This window comes from Sus scrofa, chromosome 6 (assembly GCF_000003025.6).
Source record: "Sus scrofa isolate TJ Tabasco breed Duroc chromosome 6, Sscrofa11.1, whole genome shotgun sequence".
In the NCBI taxonomy this organism is placed as follows: domain Eukaryota; kingdom Metazoa; phylum Chordata; class Mammalia; order Artiodactyla; family Suidae; genus Sus; species Sus scrofa.
Genome location: NC_010448.4, coordinates 14122778 through 14134848, shown reverse-complemented (window position 1 = coordinate 14134848; position 12071 = coordinate 14122778). Strand labels below are relative to the sequence as shown.

At 39.1% G+C, this 12071-nt stretch overlaps 1 protein-coding gene across 1 annotated transcript in view; it reads left to right on the top strand.

The window, feature by feature from the left end:
* HYDIN (HYDIN, axonemal central pair apparatus protein) overlaps positions 1 to 12071 on the top strand; it is a 412515-nt gene that overhangs the window by 172942 nt on the left and 227502 nt on the right. The window contains 1 exon segment of the mRNA XM_021093814.1: positions 8726 to 8844. Within this exon segment, the coding sequence (XP_020949473.1) occupies positions 8726 to 8844 (119 nt within the window).

Here is a 12071-nt window from a genome sequence, read left to right as displayed (position 1 = left end):
TTCTGTGAGGGTGTGTTTAAACTGAAGCCATCAGACCATAAAGCTGTCTGTACTTTGCAGATCTCCGAGTTTCCTTTTTATTTCTAGCACCTGGTATTTTCCTTTCTTTCTTTCTGTTGGGCTTGGATGAGTGTTAAGACTATGTTCTTGTCATACTTATAATAAGCTTTTTATGTGTGTGTATTAGAACTAGAAGCATGGACTGAGTCAGCCTGCTCTGCCATGTGGTCAGAAGTTAAGGTAGTAAACAGTGTTCATGTGTTTCTCGAGGCAATGTCCTTAGAGAACCTGCATAGAGTCACTCTGGCTGCTCATTAAAAATGTAGATTCTTGGGTTTCATCTGTTTTATTGAATCAAAAATGTGGAGTTCCTGTCGTGGCACAGTGGTTAACGAATCCGACTAGGAACCATGAGGTTGCGGGTTCGGTCCCTGCCCTTGCTCAGTGGGTTAACGATCCAACGTTGCCGTGAGCTGTGGTGTAGGTTGCAGACGCAGCTCGGATCCTGCGTTGCTGTGGCTCTGGCGTAGGCCAGTGGCTACAGCTCTGATTAGACCCCTAGCCTGGGAACCTCCATATGCCGTGGGAGCGGCCCAAAGAAATAGCAAAAAGACAAAAAAAAAAAAAATGTATGGATACTGCTAGATGATATCTCTTAACAAGGACTAAAAAAGTTAAGCGTGTAACAGGGTTTCAGGACACAAGATTTACAGAGGGAGAAATCAGTGGTGTTTCTCGACAGTGAACAATGGGAAATTGAGTTTTTATAAAGCAATATTACTTACATTAAAAATATGAAATACTTAGAGATAAACTTGACAAAAAAAATGTGTAAGAACATACATTGAAAACTGTAGAACATTGCTGAGAGAAATTAAAGACCTAAATTGTTAATAGGTGGGTAAATTAAACATCATTACAATGTCATTTTCTCCAAAAATTCATCTATAGATTCAATGCAATTCACATCAAAGTCCCAGCTGCTTTTTTGGTAGAAATTGACAAGCTCATTGTAAAATTCATATGGAAAAGCAAAGAATTTAGAATAGCCAAAACAACTTTGGAAAAGAAGAATAAAATGGGACGGTTACTATGACCTGATGTTAAGATGACTGTTAAGTTACAGTAGTCATGATAAGCCATGGTAATATCTCCATCTCAAAATTCTTAACTTAATTGCAGCTTTTGTCATAAGGCAATATTCACCCTTTTGCCATGTGAGGTGGTATTTATAGGTTCCAGGAATTAGGGTGTGGATGTCTTTGGGGCCATTATTCAGCCTACCACAGATCCTATATGGGGGCCTAGCTGTTTTAGGTCTTTATACAGTTCTGTATGAAGTCCTTCTTTCCTTACTGATTTTCAACACTTGCTCTATCATAAAGCAAATTTACATATATGTGTGTATTTATTTTGTATTCTATTTCCTTAGACATGTTTCACTCTCTACCCCAATACTATATTATCTCAATTACAGTAGATTTTAATATGAGAAAGGGCAAGTCCCCTCAATCTATTTTTCTTTAGGAATGACTTGGTCATTACCAGCCTTTTGATTTTATACTTAAATTTTATAGTGAGCCATCAAATTCCACCACATTCTACTACCTGGCATTTTGTTTAGTAGAGCATTAAGATTATAGCTATAGATCAATTGGAGAAAGATGGACAATTTTATAACATTGAGCCTTCCTTTTCAAGAACATAATGTAGTTTTCCATTTATTTAGATCTCTCTTAATATCTTTCAATAAAGTTTTATAATTTGCTCTTTAAATGTCTTACATATACTGTTAGATTTATTTCTAGGTACTTTATATTTTTATATGCTGTTGTAAATAATATATTGAAAATTAACTTTTCTGATCGTTGCTATGTATTGAAATGCAGTTGACTTTTTTTCAGTTTCTTTTATTATTATTATTATTTTATTTTATTTTCCCACTGTACAGCAAGGGGATCAAGTTATCCTTACATGTATACATTACAATTACATTTTTTTCCCCACCCTTTGTTCTGTTGCAACATGAGTATCTAGACAAAGTTCTCAATGCTACTCAGCAGGATCTCCTTGTAAATCTATTCTAAGTTGTGTCTGCTAAGCCCAAGCTCCTGATTCCTCCCACTCCCTTCCTCTCCCATCAGGCAGCCACAAGTCTTTTTTCCAAGTCCATGATTTTCTTTTCTGAGGAGATGTTCATTTGTGCCGGATATTAGGTTCCAGTTATAAGTGATATCATATGGTATTTGTCTTTGTCTTTCTGGCTCATTTCACTCAGTATGAGATTCTCTAGTTCCATCCATGTTGCTGCAAATGGCATGATGTTATTCTTTTTTATGGCTGAGTAGTATTCCATCGTGTATATATACACCACGTCTTCCGAATCCAATCATCTGTTGATGGACATTTGGGTTGTTTCCACGTCCTGGCTATTGTGAATAGTGCTACAATGAACATGCGGGTGCATGTGTCTCTTAAGTAGAGTTTTGTCCGGATAGATGCCCAAGAGTGGGATTGCAGGGTCATATGGAAGTTCTATGTATAGATTTCTAAGGGATCTCCAAACTGTTCTCCATAGTGGCTGTACCAGCTTACATTCCCACCAACAGTGCAGGAGGATTCCCTTTTCTCCACACCTCTTCCAGCATTTGCTATTTGTGGACTTATTAACGATGGCCATTCTGACTGGTGTGAGGTGGTATCTCATGGTAGTTTTGATTTGCATATCTCTTATAATCAATGATGTTGAGCATTTTTTCATGTGTTTGCTGGCCATCTGTATATCTTCCTTGGAGATGTGTCTATTCAGGTCTTTTGCCCATTTTTCCATTGGGTTGTTAGCTTTTTTGCTGTTGAGTTGTATAAGTTGCTTGTATATTTTAGAGATTAGGCCCTTGTCATTTGGATAATGTGAAACTATTTTCTCCCATTCTGTAAGTTGTCTTTTTGTTTTCTTTTGGGTTTCCTTTGCTGTGCAAAAGCTTTTCAGTTTGATGAGGTCCCATGGGTTTATTTTTGCTCTAATTTCTATTGCTTTGGGAGACTGACCTGAGAAAATATTCATGATGTTGATGTCAGAGAGTGTTTTGCCTATGTTTTCTTCTAGGAGTTTGATGGTGTCCTGTCGTATATTTAAGTCTTTCAGCCATTTGGAGTTTATTTTTGTGCATGGTGTGAGGGTGTGTTCTAGTTTCATTGCTTTGCATGCAGCTGTCCAGGTTTCCCAGCAATGCTTACTGAATAGACTTTCTTTTTCCCATTTTATGTTGACTTTTGTATAGTGACTTGGTAACCATCAATCTTACTTTCTTCTGTTAATTTTTAAAACTATATAAGTTCTTTAGGATTTTCCAGGTAGATAGTCCTAAAATATGTGAATAATGGACAGTTTTTTCCCCTATTTATACATCCCCCCCCCTTTCTTATCTTACTGCACAGGAATAGAGTTCAAGTGTCATATTGGACATCTGAGATATCTTAGATGGAGAGTTTTTGCAAGCCCATGGTTGCACTTTCTGGTATTTAATGCAATGTAATTTATCACATTCATGGATTTTTGGGCTATAAAAGGGGTTCTACAATATCTCTCCCTGCTTCTCATGTGTGAAACCAGGACACTGTAACCATAGATGAGAAGCTACCCTATTTTTAAAATGTCATAATATTTTTCTCTTCTGATAAGGAATCTCTCCTTAGAGCTTACTAGTTCCTTCTGGCTTGTCCGTCTTGCTGCCTTTGCCAAGATAGGAAAAATCCCGACTTCAACAACCTTATGGAAAATTATCATTTGTAACGTAATCCTAAAATTTGGACTAACTCTTGCAAATGCAAGGCTGGATGTTACCGGTATCCCTATTCTCTCCTGCGTGAAGAACATGGCTGACTACAAATAAGACAATCTCCTTTGAAGCAATTAATAATTCCCAAAGAAGCATTGGCTCACTGCTTTATTACACCACGTCTTTCTCCCTCCCTCTCCCTTTTATTAAGGAAGGCAGTCAAGGTAACAGATTGGGAAAGCTTTAAGCCTGACAGTTATAAATAGTCTTGCAGTTTATTCCACAATGTATTTGCACTTCTCTTTCTTTGTCATTCCAAAAGTTGGATCTCTGTCAAAATACTTTTCTCTTGACCATGGAGTACAAACGTTGTCTTGAAAACAGGTTTGAAGATAAGAACTCTAAAATAATGGAGTAGGTGATGAGGTTTAGACTCTCTGAAAGTGTTACTGATGTTCTAGAGTCTTGTCAAACCAACACCTGACCTTTAGAGGAACGTCTTTTCCAGGGGTCAGGTGGGTCGAGGGAACCCTTTGAACAAATGAACTGTCCCAAATATTGCCAAGATTGCTCTTGTTTCTTATAATCAGAGCAATACTTGCCTAATGACCACTGTGCTGCCAAGCACTAGAGGGGACCCAGAGACAAGTATTCTTGTCTTTAAGGACAGTCAGGGAGGGAATTCCTGTCATGGTTCAATGGTTAACGAACCCAACTGGTTGAGGACGTGGGTTCAGTCCCTGGCCTTGCTCAGTGGGTTAAGGATCTGGCGTTGCCGTGAGCTGTGGTGTAGGCCACAGATGTGGCTCGGATCTGCTGTGGCATTGCCGTGGCTGTGGCGTAGGCCGGCAACTATAGCTCCGATTAGACCCCTAGCCTGGGAACCTCCATTTGCTGTGAGTGTGGCCCTAAAAAAAAGACAAAATAAATAAATAAATAAAAATAAAAGGATAGTCATGGAGAAAAAGTGTTAAAGATACAGAAGCTAAATAACAATAGAAGACAGTGGAACATATAATGATGATAATAAATTAGAAATATCGGTTGTTCAAAGTGTATTTGCTGTAATACCGAAAATTATATCTAACAGAGTAGCAAAAGTGGTTTTGAATGTTCAAAATGTTTCATTTTTCCTTAAATAACTTGAAATTTTCAAGGTGCAAATTTAAGGAAAACCTCTCAAATTATCAAATATTTTTAAGAGTGTTAATACTATCAGGGAGGATGTGGAGGGATAGAAAGCATTAAATATTGGTGATGTTTGTGTGTAAATTAGTACCACCATTCTGGAAGGCAGTATGGCCATAGCTGTCAAACTGTCAAATCTGCATCCCTCTGTTCTGGCATTCCACTTTCATTGGTGGGCTGGTGGACTGGGGAATTTAGATCTCTTCTCTTTCTCTCTCTTTCTCTCAACTAAAAGTGCAAGGCAAAATATTTTTTCAAGACTGTTTTGAAGGGAAAAGAGAGCTGCCCGAACAGTGGGGGGTTTGGGGGGGCCAACATCCAGGAGAAGAAAGAAATGAAACAATTAGACTTTGGGGGCCTCTGTAACCTTAGTAACTGTTTTTTGGGAAGATACTGCAGAGACTGAAAATTTAAGCAGCGTTAAGGAAGAAAACGTAGGAGTTCATAGGATGCTGAAGGAGAAAGGGCCCTGGTGATCTCCCAGGTTTGAGGGTGGGACCCAGTAGAGTGGAGACTGGAAATGGACCCGTTCTCATAAAAACTAGATCTCAGCTTTGGATCATTTTCTAATTATAGATTTGATTAAGACCGTTCTCCACTAAACTTCCAAGGGATGGTTAATCCCTAATGTTCAAGGTATCGATTACATATGAGGAATTAATTTTCTCTCTACATGTCTAGCTTATTGCTAACTACCTAACCTTCTTGGGAAAATGTTGAAAATAGTCACTCTAGTGATTTTCTGTAGGACTTAATTCTCCCACAGAGTCTTTCTGCCAAAGGTTAGACTAGGTTGTCTGGGATTGCTAATATCCCCTAGTTACCAGCCAGAACCTGGAGGAAAATAACATCTTAGGGTTTCAGATTTTCTCTAAAGTTATTTACATATGCTAGTTAGCACTCACTCAAAAATAACCAACTACGTGAGGCAGTAACACAATCTGATAGAACACCAAGATAAACAATAGGAAGAAACTCATAGAGAGCCAGGTAATAGAATTTTTAGATAGAGATTTTTTTTTTTTCTTTTTATCGCCACACCTGTGGCATATGGGAGTTCCCAAGCTAGGTGTCATGTCGGAGCTGTGGCTGCCAGTCTATACCATAGCCACAGCAACACCAGATCCAAGCCCATATCTGCTGCCTATGCCACAGCTTATGGCAATGTCAGATCCTTAATCCACTAAATGAGGCCAGGTATCAAACCTGCATCCTCACAGAGATGTCAGATCCTTAACCTGCTGAGCCACAACAGGAACTCCCAGACACAGATTTTTTTTTAATGTTCTTACTAAAGACAAAATTGAGCAGAGACTTGGAGACTATTAAAGAAAAACTAATAGGAAGTCTAGAACTGAAAAGTTATAGTGATAAATTTAAGAACTCAGTAGATAGCTTGTTAGGTACAGCCAGAGGTAAATTTTGTAATTTTTTTCTTAGGTAAATCAAAGAAAATAGACACACTAAAGTATATGGAGACTAAATAAATAAAAGAGTATAAGAGTTCGGTGAAACGTGGCAAAAAAGATCATTCTATATATATGTGTATATATATGATATGTATATATGTTATACATAGAGAGAGAAAGACATGAGAAATGGAGCATAAGCAATATTTAAAAAGATAATGACAAAAAAAATCCAAATTTGATAAAGGATCTTCATCTACAAATTCAAGTGCAATAAACCCCAAAAAGTTTCCCAACAAACCTGGGCACATTATAGTAAAACTGCTGAAAACCAAAGACAAAAGGAAAGTGTTCAAACAGTCAAAGGAAAAGATGTATTATCTCAAATGAGCCAAAAGGCCCTAAGCTGAGTTCTCAACAGAAATGATGGAAGGAATAATAGAATGACATCTTCAAAGTGCTTAAAGGATATATAGGAAAATTGATTGTAAATGTATTCATGGATATTATTTACATTATAATTTGTTGTAATGAATAGTTGGAAACCACTTAAATATCCAATAAGAGAGACTAATTAAAAATATTTACTTCATCTTTAGGCGATGATATGGAGAAATGTTCCAGGTGTATTGTGAAGTGAAAAAAAGCAGGCTACAAAATAATATACAGCGTATGCTCTCATTTACATTAACAGTGCTTAAATGTGATCACACGTGGAAGAACTGACATGAAAAATACTAACAGTAGTTATCTTTGGGTGGTAGAATTATGAAAGAATTTCCACTTTCGGAGTTCCAGTTGTGGCTTAGTGGTCAACGAATCCGACTAGGAACCATGAGGTTGCGGGTTCGATCCCTGGCCTTGCTCAGTGGGTTAAGGATCTGGCGTTGCCGTGAGCTGTAGTGTAGGTTGCAGATGTGGCTTGGATCCCGCGTTGCTGTGGCTCTGGTGTAGGCCAGCAGCAAGAGTTCCGATTAGACCCCTAGCCTGGGAACCTCCACATGCCGTGGGAGCGGCCCCAGAAAAGGCAAAAAGACAACAACAACAAAGAATTTCTACTTTCTCTATAATGTTTTTGTAATGTTCAGATATTATCAAGTGCAGATAGACCCCATTTTAAAAAACAAAACAAGGAAATTCCCATCATGGCTCAGTGGAAACAAATTTGACTAGCATCCATGAGGACGCAGATTCAATCCCTGGCCTCCCTCAGTGGGTTAAGGATTTGGCACTGCTGTGAGCTGTGGTGTAGGTCACAGACACAGCTCAGATATGACGTTGCTATGGCTACAGCTCTGATTCGACTCCTAGCCTGGGAAGCTCCATATGCCACAGGTGTGGCCCTAAAAAGACAAACAAAAACAAAAAACAAAAACAAACCAAAACCAAGTGACTAAGCATAGTTCCCTATGCTATAACATCAGATCTCCTTGCTCATCCACTTGTGATGGAACATGATGGAAGATAATGTGAGAGTGTGTGTGCAATAAAAATCTTACAAAAAAATTTTTAAAATTTAAAAAGAAAACAAAAGTGGTTAGTACTTTCAAGGCTTATGCTCTGTATTGACCCTGGGTCCACTGTGCATGTGTAGTAAGGGATACTGTTTAGTGGATTCCATTTCCTCTCCATGAAAGAAGCTGCAAAGTGAGGGTCAGGTAAGACTCCTAGACCCAGGTCCCTTAATGCCCTGGATCTGCCTAAACCTAAGGACAGTGCGGTGAACATGTTTCTCGAAGCGACAACTCTCATCTTAGGGTTACTCTTCTCCAATTTAGAGAAATTACTTTTCTTTATAAGAAACTTAAGGATACATTTAAGATTTGTTTAAAATTAAAAAAAAATTTCTGGAGTTCCTGTCGTGGCGTACTGGAAATGTATCCGACTAGGAACCATGAGGTTGCAGGTTCAATCCCAGGCCTTACCCAGTGGGTTAAGGATCCAGTGTTGCCATGAGCTGTGGTGGAGGTCGCAGATCAACTAATAATAAGGCCTCAGATCTGGTGTTGCTATGGCTGTGGGGTAGCCCAGCGGCTGTAGCTCCGGTTAGACCCCTAGCCTGGGAACCTTCATATGCCACAGGTGCGGCCGTAAAAGGAAAAAAAAAAAAAATTCTGCCAAAATGTCAGCCTAAATTACAACATAAACTGTCCCTTAAAGTTAAGAAACTAACAGTATTCTTGTTTCTTAAAGATGAGCTAGATCTTCAGCATTGGTTAAATGACAGTCCCCTTAGTCCAGTGCAGAGTTGGTGCAATAATCTTGAATGCTTATCTTAATAGCAAGTTGCGGGTAATCTGAGGTAGTAAAGCATCATTTAGGGTAATAAAGTCTGGATTGTTTGTACAGGCCGAGAGATCCGTCTGCCCCTCCGAATCAAGGGGGAAGGAATGGGGCCAAAGATTCACTTCGACTTTGAGTTGCTGGATATCGGAAAAGTTTTTGTTGGATCTGTACATTGTTATGAGGTAAGCACAAGAATTGCTCATCGAGACTCAAAAGTACTTGGATATTTTGGTTTCATTTAATGTGTTTTTATTGATAGAAAATTTATGCAATCATGGTTTTTTGGCCATTAATAATACCCCTCCCGACCCCAAATGATCAGACTCCTCCTCCTCCCTCCTAGCCCTGTTGAGGGAAGCTTTTTCCATCCTCTTCAGCCCCTCTAACGTCACAAAAATCATCAAAGCCATAATTTAATTGGTTTCATCATCATTGTTTTGTAAGCTGTAAGGGGCAACACTGTAAATACATCTCTCCGTCTATTTAATGCCTGTTCTCTGATGACAGAAATCCTACTGATCAGAGGACAGAAAACCTTGTCCATTTTCCAGAATGTCCTACTGAGGATAGTTGTTCGCACACTTCAGAGTTTTTTCTAATTTAAAATTTTAATTTTCTCTGATTAAAAAACCAGTCATCATGGTTTCCAAAAGAGACTTCCCTGCTTTGTCTTTCCAATGAAGTAGACAATGATTTTTTTTACATGACATATCCATGGGTTAGAGAGGGACAAGCTCCTTCAGTGTCACCTCCTCACTACATGTGTAGCCAGGATACTTGTTTACACTGTATCAAACTATAACCATGGAAACTTTATTGTAGAAATATTCCTAAATTATTAGTGTTTATATTGCTATAGAGGTAATACTAAAAACATTTATTTAATGAGTGACAAGTAGGTGTCAGGTTCCATACTTTATTACATGTGCATGTCTTCATATGTGTGTGTCATTCCTAATCCTGGAGCCGTGAATGGTAGGTTTTACTGTACCTGTTTTACAAATGAGAACATGAGACACACAGAGGTTAATTTAGTCAACAGCCTTGCCGATGTGTGTTGAGCCCACGTGCAGTGGTGCACTTGGTTCTCCCAAAACCCCTATGGCAAAGGTACAATAACTGTATCCTTTTTATAGCTGAGGAAGCCAAGGCTTCGAGAAATTTTACAGTTAAGGAAATGCTATATACTGTAACAAACAAAAGCAATAATATATATGCTCTAGGACATAATAAAAATCTCTTTTGTGGCCAACATGAAGTCCCAAACAAGCTTGCTCCTCAGCAGATGGTTCTCCTCCAGCAGAGGACCAGGACCCCAATCTCCTTCCATTTCACAGCTCTGCCACCGGTAATATGTGACCTGCCTGACAGCAATCTGAGATGTGTCACAGGCAGACGGAAGAAGAGAATGGAGAGGCTCACATGGGAGGTTTTTTTTTTTTTTAATTAAAGTATAGTTGATTTACAATGTTTCTTCAAGTTCTGTCATACAGCAAAGTGACCCAATCACGCATAGTTCCCTGTGCTGTACAGTAGGGCGCCATTGCCCATCCATTCCAAATATAACAGTTTGCATCCAAAAAACTCCCCAAATACCCATCAGTCCCGCACTCCCTCCCCCTTCCCCCCTGGGAACCCCAAGTCTGCTCTCTTTGGCTGTGATCTGTTTTTCTTTTTTTAGATAAGATCATCTGATCCATATTTTAGATTCCGCAAATAATATCATATGGTATTTGTCTTTTTCTTTCTGCCTTACTTCACTTAGTATGAGAATCTCTAGTTCCATCCATGTTGCTGCAAATGGCATTAGTTTGTCTTTTTTATATTCCATTGTACATATGTACCAAATCTTCTTCATCTGTTGATGGACATTTGGGTTGTTTCCATGTCTTGGCTATTGTGAGTAGTGCTGCAGTGAACTTAGGGGTGCATGTATCTTTTTCAGTGAAGTTTTGTCCAGGTATATGCCTGGGAGTGGGATTGCGAGATCATGTGGCAGTTCTATATTTCGTTTTCTACTGTACCTCCACAGTGTTTTCCATAGTGGTTGTACCAGTTCATATTCCCATCAACAGTGAAGGAGGATACCTTTTTCTCTATACCCTCTCCAGCATTTGTTATTTGTTGACTTGTTAATGATGGCCATTCCTGCTGGTATGCCTCATTGTAGTTTTGATTTACATTTCTCTAATAATTAGTGATGTTGAGCATTTTCCCTATGCCTATTGGCCATCATATGTCTTCTTTGGAGAAATGTCTATTTAGGTCTTCTACCTGTTTTTCAATTGAGTTGTTTGTTTTCTTTTTGGTGGTGAGTTGCATGAGTTGTTTGTATATTTTGGAGATTAGGCCCTTGTCTGTTGCATCCTTTGCAAAGATTTTCTCCCATCCCATGGGTTGTCTTTTCATATTTTTTAAAATGATTTCCTTCTCTGTGCAAAAGCTTTTGAATTTAATTAGGTCCCATTGGTTTTTTGGTGTGGCTTTAATGTTTATGCACGTGGGAGGTTTTTATAGGAGGTAGCACTAGAGTTTGCGTGTATCACGTTTGTTCATATCCTGTTAGCTTCTGTAACTGCAAGGGTGGCTGAGAGATGTCTAGCTGTAGGCACAGGAAGAAGAGGATATGGGTTCACTGAAGGGCAAAACCTGACTCCCACATTTGTTAAGTAACTTGGCCAGGTCACACAGCTTGTAAATATTCGTGAGCACTTGGTTGCTAGGGCCCTATATCCTGTGGGAAGAGAAGGCACTTTGCCTGCTTTTCAGTCCCTCAGGCTCTCATCAGGGGCCAATCTGGTCTACAGCCAGCTCAGCTCTCAACATAGCCTAACCTGGCAAGGGCGTAAGTGCCCAGTGGATGATGAGGGCCACCTACAGTGTCATTCATCTCACCTTCATTGGCGTTAACTATGGCCCAAATGGGATGATGTGAATGTTGTTAAGGTCATGATGAGATGGAATATATATAAGAGCACAATTAAATGAGGTAAACAGCCACACGACTATTATAAAATGAAAAGGAACACAGCTGCTATGTTACAGTGTCTTGTATTGCATTCTGAAAAAAAAAATGGTCACTTAGGGAAGGGAAGAAAGGTACAGGAGTTCTTGTTAAATTGATTTTCTGTCTATAATTTATCCAGTGTGTATTCCCTTACGCCTTGCAGACTATGTCTCCTAGATGCCACATTGGAAAAGGACCTTTAGTTCTGATGCAAAATGGATAGGGTTGCCCTGAAGGTAATACTAATTTCTTACATATTTAACAAAGTGTGCTTGAGACCATCGCTTCCTGCTCTCCCAGATTTGAACAGCAAAGAAACCATGGCCAGCTAAATAGGTGTTAAATGAGGTGCTGCATCAGATTGGACAGTTTTGAGAGCTGTGCAGTGGCAGAGAAGGACAC